This window comes from Halictus rubicundus, chromosome 17 (genome assembly GCF_050948215.1).
Source record: "Halictus rubicundus isolate RS-2024b chromosome 17, iyHalRubi1_principal, whole genome shotgun sequence".
Lineage (NCBI taxonomy): Eukaryota > Metazoa > Arthropoda > Insecta > Hymenoptera > Halictidae > Halictus > Halictus rubicundus.
In genome coordinates, this window is record NC_135165.1 from 1,602,942 (window position 1) to 1,627,366 (window position 24,425).

General features: G+C 46.9%; 2 protein-coding genes across 2 annotated transcripts; both read left to right on the plus strand.

Moving 5' to 3' along the window:
* Positions 1-10,054: 10,054 nt before the first annotated feature.
* Positions 10,055-17,308, plus strand: LOC143362618 (ionotropic receptor 25a-like). Its single transcript, XM_076802962.1, has 5 exons — positions 10,055-10,677; positions 11,112-11,650; positions 13,844-14,173; positions 15,689-15,996; positions 17,235-17,308. Exons 1-5 carry the CDS (start codon positions 10,393-10,395, stop codon positions 17,306-17,308), a joined length of 1,536 nt encoding a protein of 511 aa, XP_076659077.1. The 5' UTR covers positions 10,055-10,392.
* Positions 17,309-18,106: 798 nt separating this feature from the next.
* On the plus strand, positions 18,107-24,005 carry LOC143362581 (ionotropic receptor 25a-like). The gene is made up of 6 exons (XM_076802872.1): positions 18,107-18,294; positions 18,439-19,577; positions 21,462-21,684; positions 21,781-22,396; positions 23,074-23,403; positions 23,579-24,005. Exons 1-6 carry the CDS (start codon positions 18,165-18,167, stop codon positions 23,919-23,921), a joined length of 2,781 nt encoding a protein of 926 aa, XP_076658987.1. The 5' UTR covers positions 18,107-18,164; the 3' UTR covers positions 23,922-24,005.
* Positions 24,006-24,425: the final 420 nt, after the last annotated feature.

Here is a 24,425-nt window from a genome sequence, read left to right on the forward strand (position 1 = left end):
ATTAAAAATCGCAAATGGAACGTACATTTGAAGGTGAATATTTCCCAGGGAAAAAATTACTTTTCCCGAGGGAAATTCGATTTAGTAATTTCTATATTTTTCTCTCAAACGTGCTTAAAAATCCATGAAATGCGATCAAAAATTGTTCAACCAACGATTTCCTTTCGCGACCTAAAAAATCCAGCTCGCTAATTTGAACGAATCAATATATTGTAAGCGAATCACCTCGAAGAGACAATACATTTTCGATGTTTGATCAATTGTGAGGTAATGGAACTCGTCGGTTCAAGAGTTCTGGACTTCTCTCGGTTTGCCTGGAAGCCTGAATAAATAAATTCTGAATGGAGGGCCGGCCACAGTGCGTCGTAACGAGTAAACGAAAAACCAATTACAGAGAATTAGTGGGGCGACGGGGCTGCGTCGGTTGAGAAGACGCTCCGACGTCGAACTTGACAGCGAATCTATTTCCGATAATTAATCGACGGATCCGACATCCGGTGGGAGGAGCCGGCCCGTGTCGATCCGAATTTTCCCGGATCTCTTTCGCGAGAAGGATCGATTCCCGTAGAATAATCGCAATAAAACGGCATTACACGGTAATTACGATCTCGTCGAGTATCGGGTCGTTATCAATTTCAAGCCGACGCGACGAACGTACGATTGCCCGACGGTACACTGCTCTTCAAAATTACAAGACAGCCTGCAAATCATCCGAGCGTGGTTCCGGAAAGCGCGTGTTGCACTGTCAAAATGACAAAATTGAATTTTCTCATGCGAGCTTCCAATCAATTCCAATAAAAACTCCAGGAGACATAAAAGAAAATATATGGACATCTGAGAATTTTAATACTGCGTTCACGTTAACATTCGTGCACAGCTTTCAGGAACTGAACGAATAAGAACTGTGAATATGAAATGAAAAATATGTAAGGAAATAAGAACTTGTAAGAATGACAACATTGAATTTTCTCATGCGAGCTTGCAATCAATTCCAATGAAAACTCCAGGAGACACAAAAGAAAATATATGGACATTTGTCCGAGAGTGTTCATACTGCATTCACGTTAACATTCGTGCACAGCTTTCAGGAACTGAACAAATAAGAACTGTGAATATGAAATGAAAAATATCTAGAGAAATAAGAACTTGTCAAAATGACAAAACTGAATTTTCTCATGCGAGCTTGCAATCAATTCCAATGAAAACTCCAGGAGATACAAAAGAAAATATATGGACACCTGAGAGTGTTAATACTGCATTCACGTTAACATTCGTTAGCTTTCAGGAACTGAACAAATAAGAACTGTGAATATGAAATGAAAAATATCTAGAGAAATAAGAACTTGTCAAAATGACAAAACTGAATTTTCTCATGCGAGCTTGCAATCAATTCCAATGAAAACTCCAGGAGACACAAAAGAAAATATATGGACATTTGTCCGAGAGTGTTCATACTGCATTCACGTTAACATTCGTTAGCTTTCAAGAACTGAACAAATAAGAACTGTGAATATGAAATGAAAAATATCTAGAGAAATAAGAACTTGTCAAAATGACAAAACTGAATTTTCTCATGCGAGCTTGCAATCAATTCCAATGAAAACTCCAGGAGACACAAAAGAAAATATATGGACACCTGAGAGTGTTAATACTGCATTCACGTTAACATTCGTTAGCTTTCAAGAACTGAACAAATAAGAACTGTGAATATGAAATGAAAAATATCTAATGAAACAAGAACTTGTAAGAATGACAAAATTAAATTTTCTCATGCGAGCTTGCATACAATCAAAAAACTCCAGGAGACATAAAAGAAAATATATGGACATTCGTCCGAGAGTGTTAATATAGCTTTCGCGTTAGCATTCGTGCAGAGCTTTCAGGAACTGAGCAAATAAGAACTGTTGTTCCGCGAGCATTGTTACATGCAATTTAGAGCCAGTTATTTCATTGTGCTCGGGAACAGAAAGCTAAACACTGTTAATGGCTCTCTCTGTTTCATGCTAGCCGCGTTTTAACGCGAATTGGACAGGCCCCGGTAATTTTCGCCGCGTCTTCGAGTTTTGTCGAGCAGTGTACACGCGCGCATCGGCGAATTTAATAAATCGTCGCGCGTCGTGTCGCCGGCGATCAATTTTTCCACACTTAACGTTACGGGCCTGGCCACGCGGCATCCAGATAAAACGGCTGGCTCTCTCGCCGGGGTTATCGTTGGCTTCGCGGCGGTAATTCCACATTATATCAGCAATTTATTGCTGTGTCGCGGCGGCTCGTTCGAGCTCGTTGTTGCTGCCAGCCGCGTTTTTTCACACGCCCCTATCGTTCCCGCGGAATCGAACCACGCCGGCAAAAATACCGGAAGCTAGAACCATGGAAAATTCACGCGAAACCGTGTCCGACCGCGATCTACCACCATCGTTGAATGAAAATTGCGCTCGATGCCACACCGAGATCGAATAATTAATAATTTGCACCTATCGTGCTCGAGTTACCGGAGCCGTTATGCTAGGCTTCCGTACCGCCGTCCACTCTCTGGACATTTCTTCACGAACATTCTTTTCAGGAACACTTTTAAGATTAATTTCGTTAATATGTCCAAACATTTCTCGTGAGAAGGTTTCTCTAATTTTAATATTTGTGGAGAGGTCAGAAACAAACAATTTTGCATTGCGCTCGATGCCAGACCGAGATCGAATAATTAATAATTTACACCTATCCATCCACTTGAACATTTCTTCACGAACATTCTTTTGATTTTGTGGAACATTTTTAAGATTAATTTCGTTAATATGCCCAGACATTTCTCGTGAGGACGTTTCTCTAATTTTAATATTTGTGGAGAGGTCAGAAACAAACAATTTTGCATTGCGCTCGATGCCAGACCGAGATCGAATAATTAATAATTTACACTTATCTATCCACTTGAACATTTCTTCGCGAACATTCTTTTGATTTTGAGGAACACTTTCAAGATTAATTTCGTTAATATGCCCAAACATTTCTCGTGAGAAAGTTTCTGTAATTTTAATATTTGTGGAGAGGTCAGAAACAAACAATTTTGCATTGCGCTCGATGCCAGACCGAGATCGAATAATTAATCATTTGCACCTACCTATCCACTTGAACATTTCTTCGCGAACATTCTTTTGATTTTGAGGAACACTTTCAAGATTAATTTCGTTAATATGCCCAGACATTTCTCGTGAGAAGGTTCCTCTAATTATAATATTCGTGGAGAGGTCAGAAACAAATAATTCTGAGCAGTTAGCGACAAGCGCGATAATGTAGGCTTTCCGGCAGAAGCGTCGCGTTGAGAAAAGGTCGAGCGTGGCATGGGTAATGACTGGCGTGAATAATACGTATCCAGCGAGGCTTAAGTAACAAATGAACCGAAGCCGAATCCCTGAAATCTACCACGGACTGTTTAATTTAAGCGATGACAAGGGGCCGCCGTGTTCAAACGGCAGGCATCCTTTGTCAAAGTAATTCCCCCCGCGCGTTGGAACAAGAACCGCCGGACAACAATGACAGTGGCTGCCGCGAATTTCGCAATTGGCAACACCGGTCCCATTGTTGCGGTTTACGTGGAAACTCGGCGGTCGGTTTATCAGAAGCGAGTATTATTAAATACTTAGGATTCACGCGCGCGGCCCGGTGGACGGGTTCCAAGAATGTTCGCTCGAAAATTATGCTGCCGAGGCCTCGGCCCGAGGATAGTTTGCGCTTCGATCGCGCACGATTTTCCGCACCATATGCAACGGATCGAGCGCGAGAATTCTACGGATTGCTGCGCGATCGTTTCTGCCTCGGGACATTTTCTCGATCCACCGAACGAACAAGGATCTTGTTCTACACGCGTCTGTTAGGGGAAATCTCGAACTGCTTCCCTTGGAATTGTTCGATTTAATTTCTCGATTATTTCACTTCGTTGAAAATCTTTTCGGAGAACACGTCAATCCTCTCAGCGTGTCGGGAAATTTCAGCCGCCACGTTTGGCATATTACTGATTAGGAGTGTTATCGGGAACTATCGGAGAAATTTCATTTTTGCGCTGCGTCAAAACGGAAGATTTAATTTCCGGCGGCCGGAGTAATCCCTTCCGGGCGATTCGATCGCGAACTTGCTCGCGCCCTTTGAACGTCAACTTTTTCTGCAAGTAGATTCACTGACATTCGAATTTCTCAATCGAATATTAATTCCGCGTTCCAATCTATTTTTACGGCCTCCGGACAAAGATTTTGCCGTTCAAGATCGATTGAAAAATGTCCGAGGAAATTCTCGGGTTCAAAAAGAATACACTGTTTGATCCAGAATTATTCGCATAACCTTCACACAGTTGAAGCAGAAGTTCCCGGAGTGTTCGTCGTCTCTTCCCTCAAAATTGGATTTCCCAAAGAGCGTGCGTGACGGGGAAAAACGGTTTTTTATCAGATTTTTACAGCGGGGGTGGACGAGAATAGAAAAATTTTTTTTTCCCCGACAAGTGTTAGTTATTCGTAGGATCTGGGCCGCCATTTTTCTGCGTCGGGACACGAGTCGGGGTTTCGATAACGCGCGGCCGACAAAGAAGCGGGATATGCAAACGGCCGAGTATAAATCGACGATAATAATGGTCTTTATTTCCATAATTGTTACTGGGAATAAGCATGCCACGGTCGCGCGATCGCCAGATATCAGATTCCCGCGTTCGCCGCCGCAGTTCCCCGTGGAAATTACGTAATTTTCGCGAATCGTTGATAAGGGCCGACCCCCGCGACGAAACTTTCTGTCGGCCCTTCGTGTCGCCCGGGAGCGTATGTAAAAATTGAGCGAGCGAAATGCGACACAAGATCAGCATGGTTCCTCCTAGCGTTTAAACTGACAAGCGCACAGAGAAAAAACGCACCACTGCCAGTCGCCTAACCGCACCGTGCCCTTTATCCTCCGCGCGCGCGGTATTCAGGGCTCCATCAAGTGTTTTATTTCGGTATCGCTTTGTACTCGGAACCGTTTTCCTGGAATGTCCGAGGTTGCTTGAATCTGGAAAAAAGCTGGTCTGCGCGAGAAAACATTTTTAAAACTCTGTGCAGAGCATATGGGAGGAAAAAATGTTTTATTAAGGGCCGCGGAAAAAGTTACGAGCGTTCGCCTCGGGCCGCTTAACGCGGGAATATTCACGGGGCGCCCTTCAATTTGTTACGACGCGTGCATTTGATTAGTCCGGGAGCCTTTGTTCGTCGTGCAACGCGTGCGCTAAATCTGCCGGTTGAAATTTTAACCGCGCAACGGGTCGAATTATATTGAAATTTTACAAGAGCGACGCCCACGTGGTCGTTTAAATTCTGCGGAGAATTAAACGATACAGCCGTATGTTTCGTGGAACTGTTTAACAGCGTTAGATCGTTGAAACGCCGGAGTTTCGATTATATGCAAATAAATTGCATATAATTCTGTCGAACAACCACAGCATTCCCGCAATTACTTCGCGTCTCGCGACCAGTAAGTACTCGAATTCGGCTAACCGACAGTTAAACGAATTACGCGTCTCTTCAGTGAAGTCGCGGATAACGAGGGGAGGAGCCTCGGGGTCCTTTCGGCGAATTGAAATTCAAGGCGAGTCCAATTAATCGGTTTCGATCGGCGCGCGGGAACGAAGTGCCGACAATTGGAATATTATGCGTTACCGGGAAAACGTGCCGAGTCGAACGGCGAGCCGCGTCGACAACCACGCTGCTGGTTGGCCACTTAAAAAATTCATAACTTTCGTCGCGGTCATAATGCGCGTTCGGAATTTCGCGCGGCAGATTGTATCGCGACCCTGGGAAATTCGAAACGGACCTCCAGCGATCTAGATTCCCACCCGCTGGCCTACATTCGATCGCATCGACGAGCAGTCCGCGAACAGCCATTTTTTTTTTTCGCTAACATTTTTTAACACCCCCGTATTAACCATGTGAGTTTCATTCCTCTTCGCGGCGAATAAAATTTTCAACTAATCGGTAGTAAGTCACCAATGATTTTCTCGATCTTAGGTAGACTTGCCACGGTACGAGAGCTCTCGTACGCGAACACAACGGCCGAGCATTGTCGATCAATTAAAGCCAGGGAAAACTAGAATCCAAGTTCGCAAATCGAATCGTAGAACCGCGAATGCCATTCAACCGCAACGTCACGCGACGAAGTTCAAGATCAAAACACTCGGTCGACGAGAACTCGATAAAGAACACGCGGCGCTGCGAAATTCTCGCTTAACTTCGCTGAAACCTAAATTACACTGTTCGGAGTCGGTTTTCCTCGATTAATATCGTCTCGGAACTGTGAACCGAATTGGTTGATCGCCTGGCAGTGACCCCCGTGATCGCTAACCCCAATGATCATTTAGGTCAGTGACCTACTGTTCCATCTATCTCAAAGGTCAGTGATCGGCGTGATCGTTGATTTGAATAATCACAGAGGTCAGGGACCACGGTGACCATCGTCTCAATGGTCACAGAGGTCACTGACCCTTCGTTCTCTCCGTGGAAACGGTATTCTATTCGAAATAGTAGTGGTGTTGAAAAAGGGGAAACAAATCCCGATTCTTCGATTGCGCTAATGGTTCTAGCGGACCTTTTACGGCGAGGGAGCATTCGATCTCGGGGCTGAATTCGATGGAGAGAGCACGCGAGCACCGCGAAATTGCGGTGCATTAACGCGACTGAAACCAAAATCGCATTGTCCCCGCCGAGTGCAATATCATTCCACAATTAAGAACTATCCTGAAAGGGTCGAGAGCGTTCCCCGAGGCCTTGATTTCGGTGTCCCTGGTCCACCGAGGCTCGAATAGACGGGCGACCGCCGACCGTAGACAATGTCGGCACAGCTCGGTGGAAATCGAAGTGTGCGCGCGGCCCGGCCCGACAAACGTATCTCTGTACATGTGTGCGTCAAGGCGCCCCAATTTGCGTGCGAATACGCGGTAAAAGCTCGCCCGGTGATTTACAATACACCGGCCAACTATAGTGTCCGGCATCGCCGGGAAGGGAAATACTTTGTGCAGCAAAAATGGGGGACGAGAATGGAGGAAAACTAAAATGGACGAGAGAGAGAGAGAGAGAGAGAGAGAGAGAGAGAGAGAGAGAGAGAGAGAGAGAGAGAGACAGTACCTGGTCTGAGCGAGAGAGAGAGAGAGAGAGAGAGAGAGAGAGAGAGAGAAAGAGAGAAGGGTAGGCAAGCTTTGACCGTGTCATCCCCGCGGCAACCAGTGTGGAAACACAAACGAACACGAGGACCGAGTCTCTCTCCCTCTCGAAGATTTACTATCACCTCGACGCACGCCACGAACGGTCCTTCCTTCCACCCGTCGAAACTTTCACGCCAACCACGCGATTTTCAACCACCGACGACACAAAATTCGCCGCCGCCATCCGCTCGACGAGACCTTCCGGAAATTAGGTTTGTTACAATACAGCTTGTCGGGGGGGAACACCGAGCATACTCGCTAAGATTTTACGGGCTTTCAGAGATCAACAGGATTTTCCACTGAAAACGTTCAATCGTTGCTCGCTCGACGAAGTTTCACGCTTTCCGCGGTGCAAACGTGTTTGCTCGCTCCCATAAGTCGCGTCGCCTTTTCACGCTTGCATTTCGAAAATGCTCCAAATTGCTCGATGAAAAATTGCTCGATGTCGCTTGCGAATTTAGAACCATAAAACGTGACAGTCAAAGCGATTTCGAGGAAGATTCTTCGTCTGTGAGACAGCGACGCGTTTTTCGGGTTATTCCGCGGTCCGTTTCTTCCGCGCTAAAACCCATAATCCAATTTCCAGGTGGCGTGGTAGGGGTCACAACAGTTTTTCGGGTTATTAATCGCGGACAGGGGTTACCGCGCGCGCAACGCCGATATTTCGAGCTGGAAAAAACAACGGGCGGTTCGGGGTGGGTCCGGTCGCCAGTGCCGAACGATAAATTTACGTCGTTAATTCTCCGGCAAAGCCGAATTGCTCTGCCTTTGTTGCGCGCCCGGCTGCCAACGGCGATAAATCTACGATTCCGATATCGGTCCCGCTAAAAGGTTACCCGACGAATTAATAACTGATCGCGTCCTATAGATAAGCCGGAAGCGAGACGTCGACGAGCCTCGCAATTATATCTCATATAATTCCACCCCCTCCCAATTCGTTAAAAATTCACCGGTACCGATTGACCAATTACGGAGGGCCGCAGTAATCCCAACTTCCACACCCCCCGGATACTGTCTCGCTGTTTCCTCTATTTAACTTTTATTTTAATTAAGATTAACCCTTTGCACTCGGCGCTATTTTCATTCTGAAACTAAATTTTTCTTCCGTCTTAGAATATTTTCATTTTATTCATACGGAACTGATCCGATTTCTACATATAATCTTTGAATGTATAGCGATCCATTAAATACAAATTTTGTAATGTAACAAATATTTTGAAATTTCTTTGAAATAATGCCGCAACAATTTCTAGTGGTGCTTCATCAATTTCTGAGGCGCCATTAGAAAGTATCGTTTACAGTATTAAATTTGTTTGTATATTATAAAATGAAAAAGAAAATCATAATTTCAAAGTCCTACTGAAAAAGACAAATTTCAGTTCCACTGGGTGTACTTATTGGTCCGACGGCTCTTGTGTACATAGAATGGAAATATTCCAAGTCAGAAAAAATGTTTGGTTTTCGAGTTAAAATAGCTTCGAGTGCAAAGGGTTAATACAGAATCTCAGGCGTTTGCCAGGGGAATGCTGAAGGGAACAACAAGCTGCAGGCCCTGTCGACCTGGAGCGGACAGTAGTTTTTCGTTGGACAGACGTGAAAGGGACACTTGTACGTCAGGGTTTCTTGGAAGGGCGTTTCTGCGTTCGCGTTATCTGGCCCCGTCCGTTCCTCGTCGCATTAATTACCGAAAACCCGCGGCAAACCAGGTTTAGCCGCGAAATTTATGGGATCGCAGCCGTGCCAGCGATAGCGATCAGAGTTCCGTATAATGCACGGCCGCAGTTCCGAAGATTAATAATACCGTAACCGCGGGATTTGTCGTTCAAAGTTGACGGCGCGAGCAAGGGGAGGAGAAGTTCGCGCGATTCCCACCGAGGATCCCAGCAAGCACTTCGGGCCGTCGCTGCACGCGGTAAATGCATCGACGTGCTTTGTAAATTGAATGTAACAAGTCGATTCTCCGCGCCGGGATCACCGGTGTTCCCCTATCGGATCAATTAATAGCAGACAAGACGAAGCCCATCCCTTCATTCAACAGAATTACGACCCCGAAATTAGCAAGGTTTGATCGGCTAAGCAATCGATTCTCAATTCCTCCGAGTTAACCGTCTTTAAACGAACGAATTTTTCGAAGGCAAATTGTTAAATATAGACAAGCATGATTTGATCGTAATTTGAAAGTCCCGACTGCCCAGGTGCAAGTGGAACAGATCGACGTTGGATCAGACAGCGTGCCCAAAGCACTCGCGGTAATTCTATCCGTGATCAAGCGATAACATCGTGACCATTAGCGAGAATAAGGGGTTTCAGACACGATCAACCGATAGCAAAATGAAGGAGCATCCGTTCATTCAACAGACTCTGTTGCCACTATGTTCGAAGCAGAAAGTTTGACGCTATCGTGTCGATTCGCGTCGAATTCCCGGTGTAAATTTCCTCCGAATGAAAATGAGAACAATTAGATCACGGTAAACCAGTTAGGCGAAAAGTTCCGACTCCTCTGGTGCGAGTGGAATAGATCGGCGCTGGGTCGGCCAGTGTTTCCAAAGCCCTCGCGGTAATTGTATCGGTACCTAAACGATAGATCGTGACCAGTAGCGCCAAAGGGGACCACAGACGTTGGGACACGATTAATTGACAGTAAGACGAAGCAGCACCGTCCCCGGATTCAACGGAATTACAACCTGTACCACAAAGTTCAATCGATTCGCAACAACTTTCATTTTCTTCTTAATAAACAAATTGTTTTCCATGAAAAGTATATAAAAAATTCGCTGCGATTCCACAATTCCTTGTTACAGACGAATCCGCCTAATTTTATCAGAGCGAGCAGATTAAAAGTTCCGGCTCTTCAGGCGCAAGTGGACTAAGTCGACGCCGGGTCAGACATCGAAGAATTTCGCTCTGTAGCCGGCTTCCGCTCGACTTAGGTGGCCGAGGCGTCTTCGGGATAGAGAAACCCATTGTTTCGAAAGCCCTCTCCTGTAATTGCACCGGTAATTAAACGACAGATCGTGACCATTAGCGGGAAAAATGGCTCGATAGCCTTCGGGACACGATAATCCGGACTTAGCCGCGATCTACGACCGCGTTCTCATATTAGCTATGTTTTCTGAATTATGTAGCTCCGCGCGGGGGTCCGGCGACCATAAAGCCCGTCGCCGGAGGGGTAGCCCGGACAAATGTAAGAAATGAGCAACGCCGCGAGGCCGGTATATCGAGCGGTTACGGGAATCGGTCCGCCGTACGTCATGTACAATACCAGCACTGGCAGTTTTTACGGATATTGCATCGATCTGCTGAACGATATTGGATTCCTGGCGGGGTTCGATTACACCATCAGGAAATCGCTCGACGACCAGTATGGGTTCAAGGACCCGGGAAACGGCAGCTGGAACGGTATGATCGCCGAATTAATCAAGAACACGTCGGACATCGCCGTCGGCCCGATATGGATCACATCCGACAGATCCAAGGTAAAAATATTGGATCATGAAGACGCCGGGAGCGGTGAAACTTCCTCTAGGCTGACCGTCGGATCGATATCCGTCGAGATTCTCTAGTGACCCCGTTAATACGGCTCTAACTGATTCAATTGCTTTTGAATGACCTTAATAGTCAGAACTATCTGTGATCGTCGCTTAGAATGGTCATGAATATCAGTGACCGCCGTGATATTCCCTCTAAACGGTCACTCAGGTCGGTGACCCTCCTCACCATAGCTCCAAGCGATCATACAGATCACCGACAGCGTGATCAGCCATAGGAATGGTCAGTGACCGCCGTGATATTCCCTCTAAACGGTCACTCAGGTCGGTGACCCTCCTCACCATAGCTCCAAGCGATCATACAGATCACTGACCGCGTGAACAGCCATAAGAATGGTCAGTAACCACCCCTCTTTCTCTAGGTGGTAGACTTCACGGTCCCGTATCAGGGAACGAGCGGTTTCACGATAATGATGCTGAAGAAGAGGAAGCAAGTGCCGTTCCTCCGGTTCTTGACGATCCTGGAGCTCGAGATCTGGCTGTGTCTGGCGCTAGCTTTCCTCTCGACGATACTGCTGCTGTTTATACTGGAAAGGTATTCACCGTTCAGCTATCGGAACAATCGCGCGAGATATCGGGACCAGCCGGACGATCGATTCTGCACGGCGAGGGGCTGTTTCTGGTTCGTGTTCACGTCGCTGACACCTCACGGCGGCGGCGATATTCCGAAGAATTTCTCGGGGAAAATGGCGGCAACCAGCTGGTGGCTGTTCGGGTTCGTGATCGCCTCGGCGTACGCGGCCAATCTCGCGGCTTACGAGACCCTCGGGAGACTCGAGAAGGATATCGGCTCCCTGGAGGACCTCGCGAAACAGTATCGGGTGTCCTATTCCACCGTGGCCGACTCCACCGCGCACAGATACTTCCGGGCGATGAAGAAGACCGAAGAGACTCTTTACGGGTGAGCCAGCTCCCTCCTAAACACCCTTTCGATTCGAGCCGATCGATCCAACTACTCTTCTTCCTCCTGAAACCACGCACGTGTCCAATTTACCTCTCCGATAGAAAATACTCGGTTAAAATAGCGAGCACGACCGATGAAACATCATTCGGCGACGCATTAACACATCGATCACGCCTGAGTGACACAATCTTCCGTCCATCTTTGGTCATTCTTGTTTCATTGTCTGCTTGCGTCGATATTTAATTCGGACCTGTGGAATAGGATGATTGAATCGTATATTAATATTTTCTCCCGTAATGTTTATAAGGAGTTAGGATCGAATCACTTTGACCGTCGATGCTTCCGACGTTAAACAGGGAATTCGCGTGTTCGAACAGTGTCTCGGAATACTTGTCAATAGTTAAGCAGCTCGTAGTAGGTAGCTAACGATCAGATTCTCTGCAGCTGAGCTTCTCTCAGCAGATGATGAAATTACAGGGTAACCGGTTAGCAAATATTAATAGCCGGACACCGAGGGGATCTTCACGAAAATTCCTCTTCTCATAAATGTTTTCACGAAAGTTGGAGTGAAGCAAACAATTCCCTCCTCAAAAATTCTGACCGAGATGAAACGTATTAATCTCTCTTAATCCCGACGTTTATTTAACTCTTGCTAATTCACCGACGTCGCGAACGCACAAAGATTCGCAATTTGTTAATGACATTTCCGCTCTACTTCCCCCGGTGGAAATATTACTGCGGACGCGTTTCTCCCTTCTTGGCAAAAGAACCTATGAAAATCCTTGTATATGAGACGCCAACGTAAACAGTAAACGTTGCCAGAGGTACGTCGGGAGAACGCGGAGAAAAATATAACGTGGGAAAGGAGAATTGTGCGCGGACCGGAAACGATATTGTCTTACACGTGTACATTTTAATAAGGCCTCCGGTTTCGAGTCACCTGGCAACGTCTTATCGCGCATGGTGTAAGCTTTCAAAACCAAATATCACATCCTCGAATCGCGCGATTCGCATACTTTATTCGCGGACATTCTTGCGGAGCAGGGAAAAGCTTTTCAAAAATAAATACCACCGGAGGTTTGCGAACTTGTGAAATGTAAAACGACGGAAAGTCATTCTTTTTTCTAAGAAATAACTGCTGCTCCTAGAATCGCTTCAGAAAGTGTCCTCGGTCTAATGAGGTTTATAATTGTTAAGATCGAATGAAAAACCGAAGAACAATGCCAGGCTTCGACAGTCCGAAATACAGAGGCGCGCGGTGCTCGGCTTGAGAAATAGGATGGCACGGCGGGAATCTGCGGCGAGGATAACATCTCGCAGTGATTTCTAGCAGGAAATTACTTCCCTGGCGGCTTCGGGATAACCTCTCGTACGTCACCTAAACTTCGGGATCCGTGCTCGGCTCGATATCAAAGCGACGCTCTCGCTGCGATACATTATTAGAAGATCCTAAAGCTACGGCTATACTGCGCGCGTTTCCCGGCAGGCACGTCGGAACGATCGAATAACGTCGTTACACTGTTCAAGTTACACTGCGTGCGCTCCTCGAAAGTCGCGCGACACATCTGCGAATTTTACGCGATCATAAGGAGAACGAGTTGGTGGAGCACAAAACTTTCAGAACATCCGAAGAATATGCCCGAAATATTTTCGAACACGTCCGGGCAAAAATTGGTATTCTTGAATCATTTTAACACTAGAACTACCGGACCAGTCAAAATGACTGGTTCCTAATTTTCTCTTTTACGATTACTGAAAATGTAAAAATGTTTTCATCGGAACTGTTTTATCACTAGGTGTACGGAGCATTAAAAGCGAGTACTTTACATGACTTTATAAAGATAAGGAGAATGTGTCTAGCCAAGTTTTCAGCCATTTCTTAAATAATATACACCTAAGGAAATAAGTTTGTTGAGTAATTCCAGGTAGCTGGATCTTCGCAATCTCAATAATCGTAAATTAAAAATATTAGAATCGGTCATTTTGACGGACCCCGTAAACCTAGTGTTAATGAACCTCTTCATTGAAGCACATATTACAATAGAAGTTGTATGAAGTCTGAATGGGCACAGTTACAAAGCAATATACGTCAGTCCCATTTATCGCTCGGTCGTTCTAGTGTTAATTTCTCTACTGTTTCACGCGATTTTTATCGCGTAAGATTGAAAATCGTGTGCAATTTGTTCGAAGCGTATGGCGACGAATAACGCAGGACGGGAATACGGAGGAGTGGAACAGATCCGAGTACGCCGTCTGGGATTATCCCCTGGAAGACAAGTTCACGAAGATGTATTACGCGATGGAGCAAGCGGGATTTGTTCGGAGCGTCGAGGAAGCGGTGAAGACGGTCCGGAAAGTAAACCGCACTTTCGAGTTCGCTTTTATAGCGGACGCTATGACCATAAACTACCTGATCCTGACGAACTGTGACTTCAGACAGGTCGGACAGCAGTTCAGCAGGAAACCGTTCGCGTTCGCCGTGCAAAAGGATTCGCCGTTCAAGCGGAGAATCGACGACGCGTGAGTCCTCAACTTTACTGCTCTGTTCTATCCACCTTTCAACCACTTTTCCTGCCGATTCTCGCCGCCTTTTAACACTGGAACTACCGAACCGGTCAAAATGTCTGGTGGATGATTTCCTCTTTCACGATTACTGAAACTATGAAAACGTTTTCACGAGAAATTTTTCAATATTCTTTGGAGTACAAGTTACCATAAAAATCTGAGAAAATTCAATCTTGCTGTTATTATAAAGGGATAAAAGTCTATGTCACGTTTAGGGCTCGGTTGTTCTAGTGTTAAACGTTCCGATCGAGTCTGGCTGTTTTGCAGGACGTTTAGAATATTTCGGGTGTTTTGACTTTTTTCCAGCTCTTTTTATTTCGATAAAGTTCCATCACTTAACACTAGAACTACCGTTCAATAAATGCGACTGACGCATTGTATTGCTGTATTGCTTTGTAACGGTGACAAGACTGTGTCCATTCAGACTTCATACAACTTGTATTGTAATATGTGCTTCAATGAAGAGGTTCGTTAAAAAATTTCCGATGAAAACATTTTTACAATTTCAGTAATTGTAAAAGACAAAATTAGGAACCAGTCATTTGGACTGGTCCGGTAGTTCTGAACGTTTCTTAATAATGGTTGCAATTTTTCAAGCTTCCACAGGAGCATTGCCGGTTTCATTCGATAACGTTCCACCGTCGTCCGATCGATCCGTGTAATTATACCGGCCGCTCATATTTCTCGCAATTTTTATTCATCTTGATAATGATCGAAATCTTTCGAGCTTTTTCAAACTCGCTTCTATTGGATCGACGTTTCACTCTTCATTGAATGAACTTCTCTGCGATTCAAGCACCGCCCGTTTCATTCGATAACGTTCCATTATCGTCCGATCTCGATTTATTTATGTAGTCCTTTTGTTCGGTGCTGAATAAAATCTGCGCAACGATTGTCAGAAACTATAGATCGTATTTCTTTTTCCTGTGAGAAACTCTGTGATTATCTTTATATTTTGTTTCGTATATCTTTTATCCTGAACTTAATCTTAATTTTTATCGTGAATAAAACTAAGCCATTACTCTCCGGATTACTCTACGCAATCGCTCGCTTTGATTGAACTTCGAGAAGTGCCTCGGATAACTTACACCGCGCCGTCTAACATAAAGGAAATGTTGTAAAGATGATCCTTCTGGTTTCCCTTAGCTTCCAACTTGATCGCGAAACGGTGCAAACTTTCCATTCGCCCCGATATGAAAGTTTGAGGGATTGGAAAACTGTAGGAGCCATTGTTATTGCGTTGGTCGTGCGGCGCAGAGACTTTTTCCCGTGCTCCAGTTTTCCCGTCGCGGGTCCGAGACGAAAATCTAGCTGCTCGTCCACTGAAAAATCAATTTTCTCTAATCAATATTCACCGATTACTGGCCTCTGTCGCTTCCGAGTTATAACTCGGCCCAGTTAGCGTACATTTAATCGTATCGTTCGCAATTAGCACGCGATTTCGGGATAATCGTGAACATTTGATTGCAGGATCACGCGGCTGGCGATTCTCGGGAGATTGAAGGAGCTGGAGAGAAAATGGTGGGACGAGAACCCTTCGAGGGCGAATTGCCCGTCGGAGGCGGACTCGAACGCCGGCTTCGGCCAGGACAATTTGGCGGCGGTGTTCTCGCTGATCCCGCTCGGGCTATTCCTCGCCATTTTAATATTATGCTCGGAGTATTTCCGGCGGTCCCGTCCGCCCGACGTGCCGGAGAGAAAGAAGACGCTAGTCTTTGCGAGGGCCGGACCTGCCCCGGCAGCCGATGAAACGTCCGAAATCAAAGAACACAGAAACGGTAACCTCCGCCCCGTCTGCAATGATTTCCGTTCGGCTCGGTTCGCGTTATTTCGCGAGCAGGCCGGAAACTCGCTGCGAGACGTCACCAGCCACGGGAAATAACCGAGGGAAATGGAAAGATCGGGAGAGCAGGGACGCTAGGCAAAAACCATTGTTTCCCAGGGAGCAGATTTCCCGTTGGTTCGTCGGATTAACTTGTCACCGGCTGACAAACCGACCAAACACTGTCCCCGCTCCAGAAAACGCCGACGTTTGTCGCGGCAATTAGCTTAATCTGTTTTCTCGTCGCCCCCATGCTTTTTTCGGATCGACGGAACACCTTCCCGGTTCGATGCGAAAATTGAAAATTCTACAGGGCTTTGAACGTTGCTTGCTGTTTGAATTGTTTAAACGAGCGTTGGCTCGCGGGGACGGTAAACGCGAGCTCGTTTAGATTCAGCGTCATTTTGATCGGAACGCGTGCTCGAATAAAGAAGTTAATCGCTTTCAACTAGAACGCCTCGATTAGCTGAATACTTGTAAAGCAATAAATCGGTAATAAATGCGACCACAATTTTCCAGTGAAACACTGCAACAGGTATCGTTGTATTCATGAGCTGTTTGTAAGATTGATGGCAATTAAATCCAGAATACGAAAAAATAACCAGAGGTTCGCCAATTAGAATTCTCTTTCCCGGTAACGAAACATCGTGTAATCCTTCTCCGTTCACCTTCGCCCTTCCAGGACCTTTATCGCCACGGAATCCACTGAAATCCCGCGACCTATCCCACTCGAGTTCGACTTCATTAAGAAAGGGACACCGACTACACCGAACCCCACAAAAGAGGTGTCGCAGTGCTAATTGATCCTGGCCAGATACTCGGATTCGCAATCGAGGAAACGTTCGATCCGCTGTTAACGTAAATTCGTTCGCTTTGAGGTGTTAATTCCCGATACGAATATGCACCGAGCGATTTGTTATTGTAACGAAGACGAAAACATCGATCCGAACGGTTACGAAGATCAGTCACCTCCATGACCGACCCTCTAAACGATCACAGTGGTCACTGACCAAATTTCTTCTTGTGTTTATATACGTAGGAACGATCACAGAGATCACTGACCAAATTTCTTCTTTGTTCATATACGTAGGAACGATTACAGAGGTCACTGACCAAATTTTTTCTTGTGTTCATGTACGTAGGAACGATCACAGTGGTCACTGACCCAAGTTTTTCTCGTGTTCATATACGTAGGAACGATCACAGAGGCCAGAGACCAAATTTCTTCTCGTGTTCATATACGTAGGAACGATCAGAGAGGTCACTGACCCAATTTTTTCTCATTGCACAAGACTGTTTCAAGCTTTTTCTTTTAATAAACAGACCACAATAGCCCCGAGAATGTACAGCGATTTTTCTGGACTAATATTCCCATTTCTAACCAGCCGACTGCTAAAATATTTCCTCCCCAATCGATTCGATATCTTCCCTCCGCTACCGGCGTTGATAAAAATTCTTCGAAAGGTCAGCGATAAATCGTACCTTTCGTTCGGCCAACACACAAATGAAATACAGTGGAGGTAATAGCTACGGAAATAAACATGAGCCGAGCGATTTGTTACCGCGATGATGACGATTTGCGTGAGAGTCGAGGGGATCGTTTGCGAAGTTTACACGACGCCGAGTCACGTCACGTCACGTCACGTCACGGGGCCATCGAAATGAAAGTTTCAAGCGTTGTGCCACGGAAAAAACGACGATCGACCAGGAGGTCAATTACAAGATAGCGAGATCAGCAGGCACGCGACGACCGTCATGCAAATTCGCGGCGGACCGTCGCGGTCTTCGCGGTCTCCGCGGGTCTCAGAGTCTTCGAGGTCCTAACGAGAGCGATTTACCAGGAAGTTTCGAGTAACGGGAGCCTGGTCGGACGAAAAAAAATGGGAGGAGGACAGTCGCGTAGTCGCGGGAAATTGATTAGGTCATCCCCGCGGCAACCGGTGGGCAAACACGAATGAAATAGAGCGAGCCACCCCTGTTGTCGCTGCGTTTCGAGGGACTCAGTTGCTTGACCGATTTCCGCGTGTTCCGCGCTCGTCTAACGCCTCGTCCACGTCAATCGCTTTCGCTACAACGAGTGCTCGACGCCGGATGTGATTTTTGCGAGCTGGTGGTGCTTCGGACATGAAACTGTTCGTTCTGGCCGCTCTCTGCGGCTTCCTCGGACTCTGCGGCCAGTTTCCGGTTCATGGGGAAGATGCCAGAGACACGATTGATAAGAAATCCACCGCTAAAACGAGGCCCGTCAACATCTGTAAGTGTTTGAACCTAACTTTCCACGTTACCTTCGAGACTGGCTTTTCAACGCCGTACCAGTACCTCGCAAAGTTCTAATTTTGCACGTACCGGGTTGTGTACTTTGTGAAGAGTGTCCTCTAACGGCCTCCTTTTCACCCAGTCATCGTCAACGACGAGGACAACGAGATCGCCAACAAGAGCATACTGGCCGGTCTGAAGACGCTGAAAGAGAAGTACCCGACGTACCTGGGCAAAGTCTGGATGGTTCAGATGAACAAGACGACGGTGAACGCCACTCTGGACATGATCTGCGACCTCTGGGACTCCGTGGTGGACGGGGACGACCTCAGACTCCCGGACGTGGTCCTCGATACGACTACGGCTGGTCTGTTGTCGAAGATAACTGGCTCGTTCACAGCAGCGCTGGGGATTCCCACTCTGTCCGCCCAGTACGGCCAGGAGGGCGACTTGATCTACTGGAGGAACTTGAACGAGGATCAAACGGGTTACCTGGTGCAGGTGATGCCTCCCACGGATCTGATCCCGGAGGCGGTCAAGCAGCTGGCCGTACAACTGAACATAACGAACGCGGCGATCCTGTACGACCACAACTTCGTCATGGACCACAAGTACAAGAGCCTGTTGCTGAACGTGCCGACGAGGCATGTGATCAACGAGGCCCCCCAGAAGGCGTCGGAGATGAGGAAGTACCTACCGAGACTGAGGGACCTGGACATCGTCAACTACTTCGTCCTGGGTGACACGGACACCATGAGCATGGTCCTGGAGGCGGCCGAGTCCTTGAACTTCACCGGCAGGAAGTACGGCTGGTTCCTGCTGACTCCGGACAACGACGCGTGGCCAAAATGCAGCTGCAGGAACATCAGCGTCCTCTTCATGCGTCCCGATCTCGACAATCACAACAATCAAGCTGTCGAAGCTGATCTCCCGAAGCCGATACTAACGTCCGCTTTCTATTACGATCTGGTTCAGCTGGCGGTCAGGGCGATGAGGATGGCGATAGAGGACGAGAGCTGGCCCAAGGTGCCTAAACACATCACCTGCGATCAGTACAACAACACCAACACGCCCGAGAGGAGGCTGGACTTCCTGGCGAAGCTGAAGACGGCCTACGCCGCCATGACGCCGACCTACGCCGGGATTCGTTGGGGGACCAAGAACGGAGAGCACAGGGCCAAGTTCCAGATGTCCATTCACCTGGTCACCATCGAGAATGGAGCTATGTCTTCGACGGTCGACAGCGGAGCATGGAACGCCAGCATCTCCTCGCCCTTGCAGGCAAGTTAGGCTTACAATCCCTTTTTGCCTTTTCAAGACACTTGTCCCCATTGCCAGCGGATTCCTTCCGCTCTTCAGAGTCACTTCTGCGGACGCTTCGCTGCTGGAACAACAAGATAAATACTTTATTCAGCGAGATGCGTGGATATTAAAAATTCGGGGGAGAAAATATCTGCACTCATCTTTTGTCATTTGAACAGCCGAATTGCTTGTGGAGATGTGAGCCAATGATACTCGTCCTCGGCAGGCTAGCATTTTTAGTACGGTGATTTTGCAGTTCGGAGAATGTATGTGTCGCAGGTGCATTCCAGGAACGAAGTTGTTGCCGTTCGTACGTGCACAGGTCGGTGATTGCAAAATGGCAGTATCGACGACCGGCACCGCGATTCGTTTAATTCTCCGGGAAGGGTACTTTAGTATTTATTGCGCACGAAGACGACCGATGGAGGTCTGCGCGTGACATTATCGCAACGGGAAATTGGGTCGGTCTATTGATCTACGAAAAAATGGTGGTTTTGAGTCACGCGAGAAACGAGAGGCCGCGATAATCGAATGTCACGGCTGAAGACAAAAACTGGAGAGCGGCCGCCATTTTTCCGCAGCACGGTCTGCGATCGACAGCACAAAAACTGTAACACAAAACGTTCGATCATGTTCTCTGCTGTTCGCACGCTCTGCCATTAGACCCGGTGACAACAGTTGAATATTTTCAAATGAACGTCCGACCGCGAAATTTATTATCCCGCGCTTGATCAATGGCGCGAAACGTTCGATCATTTTCTCTACCGTTCACGCATTGGACTAGTGGCTATTTAAATATTTTTACTATTATCCTGATCAGTGGCACAGAGAGGCCAGTGAAATCTATTTTAAAGGAAATTTTATATTAAAAATTATTTCAATGAAAATTTTATATAATATTGAGCTTTTATAGTAAAAATTATTAGGGAAATTCTCGAATATTCTCGAATTTTTTCGCGTGTGTTCGTCCCGCGGCGATGCTATCGTTTTCAACACGTTGTTATTTAAGAGAAACGATTCTCGCTGCTGGGAATAATCGAGGAAATTACAGCTAAAACAATTTCTTGGCCGTGACCCCTGACCGGGCACGCTGGCCGCGTCCTTGACGCACGACCACCGCATTTATTTACACCTGTTACCGGTACCGATAACGATAACGAAGCGCGCTCTGATGAAGATAGCACATGCAACTTCGTTTGTTTATCGAGTACACGCCAGCGAAAACCCTTCGGCCACGTAAACGTGCTCCGGCATTCGCGGCGTTTGTTTCGCGCAAATCCGACACGCGGAATTCGCTGCGAGGACTTCTGTCAACTCTTCTAAACTGGAACTTGTGAGCTAGATGTTCAAATCAAGCTGTTTAATTAGCGACGTGCCTTTCATATTTCGGAGAGACGAGACACGGAAATACAGGGCGCGGCCGAATAACATGTACAAGCGGACACGTGGTGATTCCTTCTGAAAAAATAAGAAAAAAATGTGGAATCAAATTTGTTCATCCGAAGCTTCGTTTTCGAGAAAATCAAGTTCGAAAATGCTAGGAATCGTCTGACGCGTCTGATCGTGACCAACCAATTCTACTTCCTGCATAAACATGCGAGCCCGACGCCATACGACGGATCTTTAAACTTGATTTTCTCGAAAATGAGGCATGAGACGAGAAAATGTTATTGCTTCTTTTCAATTTATATTTACATGTAGAATCAGAATTATTCGGCTGCACCCTGTATAATCGCTTTACTTTCTGTCCGCTTCATTTTGCAAAAATATGAAACGGAGCTAATCGTCCAATTTTCATCGATTCTTATTGATCTCGATCCAAAGACCGAGAGAGGTCGAAAAATAATTTCCGATTCTGCGAAGGTGACGAACGACGGGGTGATGAACGCGACAGCGGTGAAGAGCTACAGGGTGGTCACGGTGATCCACCCTCCCTTCGTCATGTTCGACGAGAAGAAGAAGGAGTACTACGGGTTCTGCATCGATCTGCTGAACGAGATCAAGGAGACGGTCAGGTTCCAGTACGAGATCCGCGAGACGGAGGACGGGCTGTACGGGAACCTGAGCCCGAACGGCACCTGGAACGGTACGTCGTGGTGTTTCCCTTCAATTAAAATTAACACTTAAGACCAATTAGAACGTACGCCGACTCCCAACGTTAAAAATGCAACGTCCCCTACAGGTATGATGAAGGAGCTGATCACGAAGCGAGCGGACATCGCGTTAGGCTCGCTCTGGGTGACCGCGGAGCGCGAAAGAGTGGTGGACTTCACGGTGCCGTTCTACGATCTGGTCGGTCTGTCGATCATGATGCTGAAGACGAAGACCTCCACCTCCCTCTTCAAGTTCCTGACGGTGCTCGAGAACGAGGTCTGGTTCTGCATATTGGCCGCCTACCTGTTCACCAGCGTCCTCCTCTGGATGTTCGACAGGTGGTCGCCGTACAGTTATCAGAACAACCGGGAGAAGTACAAGGAGGACGAGGAGAAGAGGGAGTTTAATCTGAGGGAGTGCTTCTGGTTCTGCATGACCTCGTTGACGCCTCAGGGGGGCGGAGAAGCGCCGAAGAACCTGTCCGGCAGACTGGTGGCCGCGACGTGGTGGCTCTTCGGGTTCATCATCATCGCCTCTTACACCGCGAACCTGGCTGCGTTCCTCACCGTCTCCAGGCTCGAGATTCCCATCGAGACCCTCGAGGACCTCAGCAAACAGTACAAGATACAGTACGCGCCGATCGTCAACTCCTCGGCGTACACGTACTTCAAGAGGATGGCCGCCATCGAGTGGAAGTTCTACGAGTGAGTCTCCGTTCAATTACCGAGAAAAGAAATCATTAAATTACTAAGGAAAGAAATACATTTGCCCTGCTAGGGTTAGAAGTTCAACACTTTGAACGCCAAACTGGAAACCCGAAAAATTCCATAAAATCAAAGTAAGTTATTTAACCCTTAAATGCACGAGTGGGGTCCGCAAAGAACCCCGGCGTTGGATTTTGTGTTAACATTTTTAGCCCCGCCATTTTTAGTTTACAGAAATTTTACAGTTCTACAGAAAGTTTACAGAAATAAATTGTTGCTGTAATCAAAGTTAGCAAGGAATTAGGTAAGTGGACCCCATGTATGCATTCATGTTCCTAATATTTAGTTTACCGATGCACTTAAGGGTTAATGAAATAAAAATGGCAAAGAATTAAATGTACGATACCGAGTGATCCTCCAACTTTCTTGCATGTTACAGATCCTAATTGAGTTTAGTACAATGATTAGATCAACGTAGAAATTCATTTTAAAACCCGCACAAATAATTCCGTCAGCCACATATATGGCTGACGTGGCGTTCAACGTGTTAATGAAAATAGGAGTCTAGGTTTTATTTCGGTCAGCCCGGAAACTTTTCAAACGCTCGCCTCGTCCAGTTGTAGTTCCGGCTTGGGACTGTAAGTTTGATCGAACGCTGAGATTATGTGCGCTCGCAGAATCTGGAGGGAGATGAGCCTGAACGACAGCCTGTCGGACGTGGAGAGAGCGGATCTGGCGGTCTGGGACTACCCGGTGAGCGACAAGTACACGAAGATGTTGCAAGCGATGGAGGAAGCCGGGTTCCCGGCCTCCACCGAGGAGGCTTTGCAGCGGGTTCGACGTACGAATTCGAACAACGAGTTCGCCTACATAGAAGACTCGACGACCATCAAGTACCTCACCATGACGAACTGCGATCTGGTCCAAGTGGGCGAGGACTTCTCGAGGAAACCGTACGCGATCGCGGTGCAGCAGGGATCGCCGTTGAAGGACCAGTTCAACAACGCGTACGTAAACCCGTCGATGCACAGCCCGCCTCGGGGATTTATTTCTCCTCGAGGCGTTCGAGGATTCGCCATTTTGCTTTCGAGAGGCTGCCTCTACACTCGCTTTCCAACTGAACTTTTCTAAAATTGCCACTGATCGGAAATTGTATGAAGTTTCTGTTTTCCAACGTGACAGGATTCTGATACTGCTGAACAAGAGGAAGCTGGAGAAGCTGAAGGACAAATGGTGGAAGAGGAACCCGGAGAAGAAGGACTGCGACGCGGAGAACAGCCAGAGCGACGGGATCAGCATCCACAATATCGGAGGCGTGTTCGTCGTGATATTCCTCGGGATTACCTTCGCTTGTCTGACGCTGGTCATCGAGTACTGGTACTATCGACACCGCGCGAACATCACCAAGATCAACCGGAGCAGCCCGCACAAGGGCAAAGTCACCAAGGTCAAGCCGCTCAGGTTCCACCTGCAACCTCCGCCGGCTCACAGCTTTCAGGCCGCGCAGTTCAGATCGAGATTCTGAGATCTTCGCCGACCGCGTCGCAAAACAATGTACATACTAAACGACGTCGCTGTTCGAACAAAGCTCTGAGCAATTGTCACGATACAAAAATGAGAAACACTGTGGGACCAAACGACTGCGTACTTGTTTCTAATGGCGGAACAGCGTACGATAGAATGATAGAACAACAGATCTATAATCTATCTGAAGCCAATTCGATGCTGCATCACCCCTCTTATGACAAATTTGTTGCGTCTCGAATGCTTTTCTTGAATTCATTTATAGCCTCGGAACAATTTTGGATTTTAGCGGATCTAGGATAGAATGGCAGACAGAATAACAGATCTATATTCTATCTAGCGCCAACATGACACTCTGGCTGTTCTTACCAGACATTGTTCTATCCAAAAAGCTACTTCCGGGGGTTAAGACAAATTCTTGCGTCTCGAAAGCTTTTCTTGTATTCATAGGGCTGCAATAGCCTCGGAACAATTTTGGATTTTAGCAGATCTAGGATAGAATGGC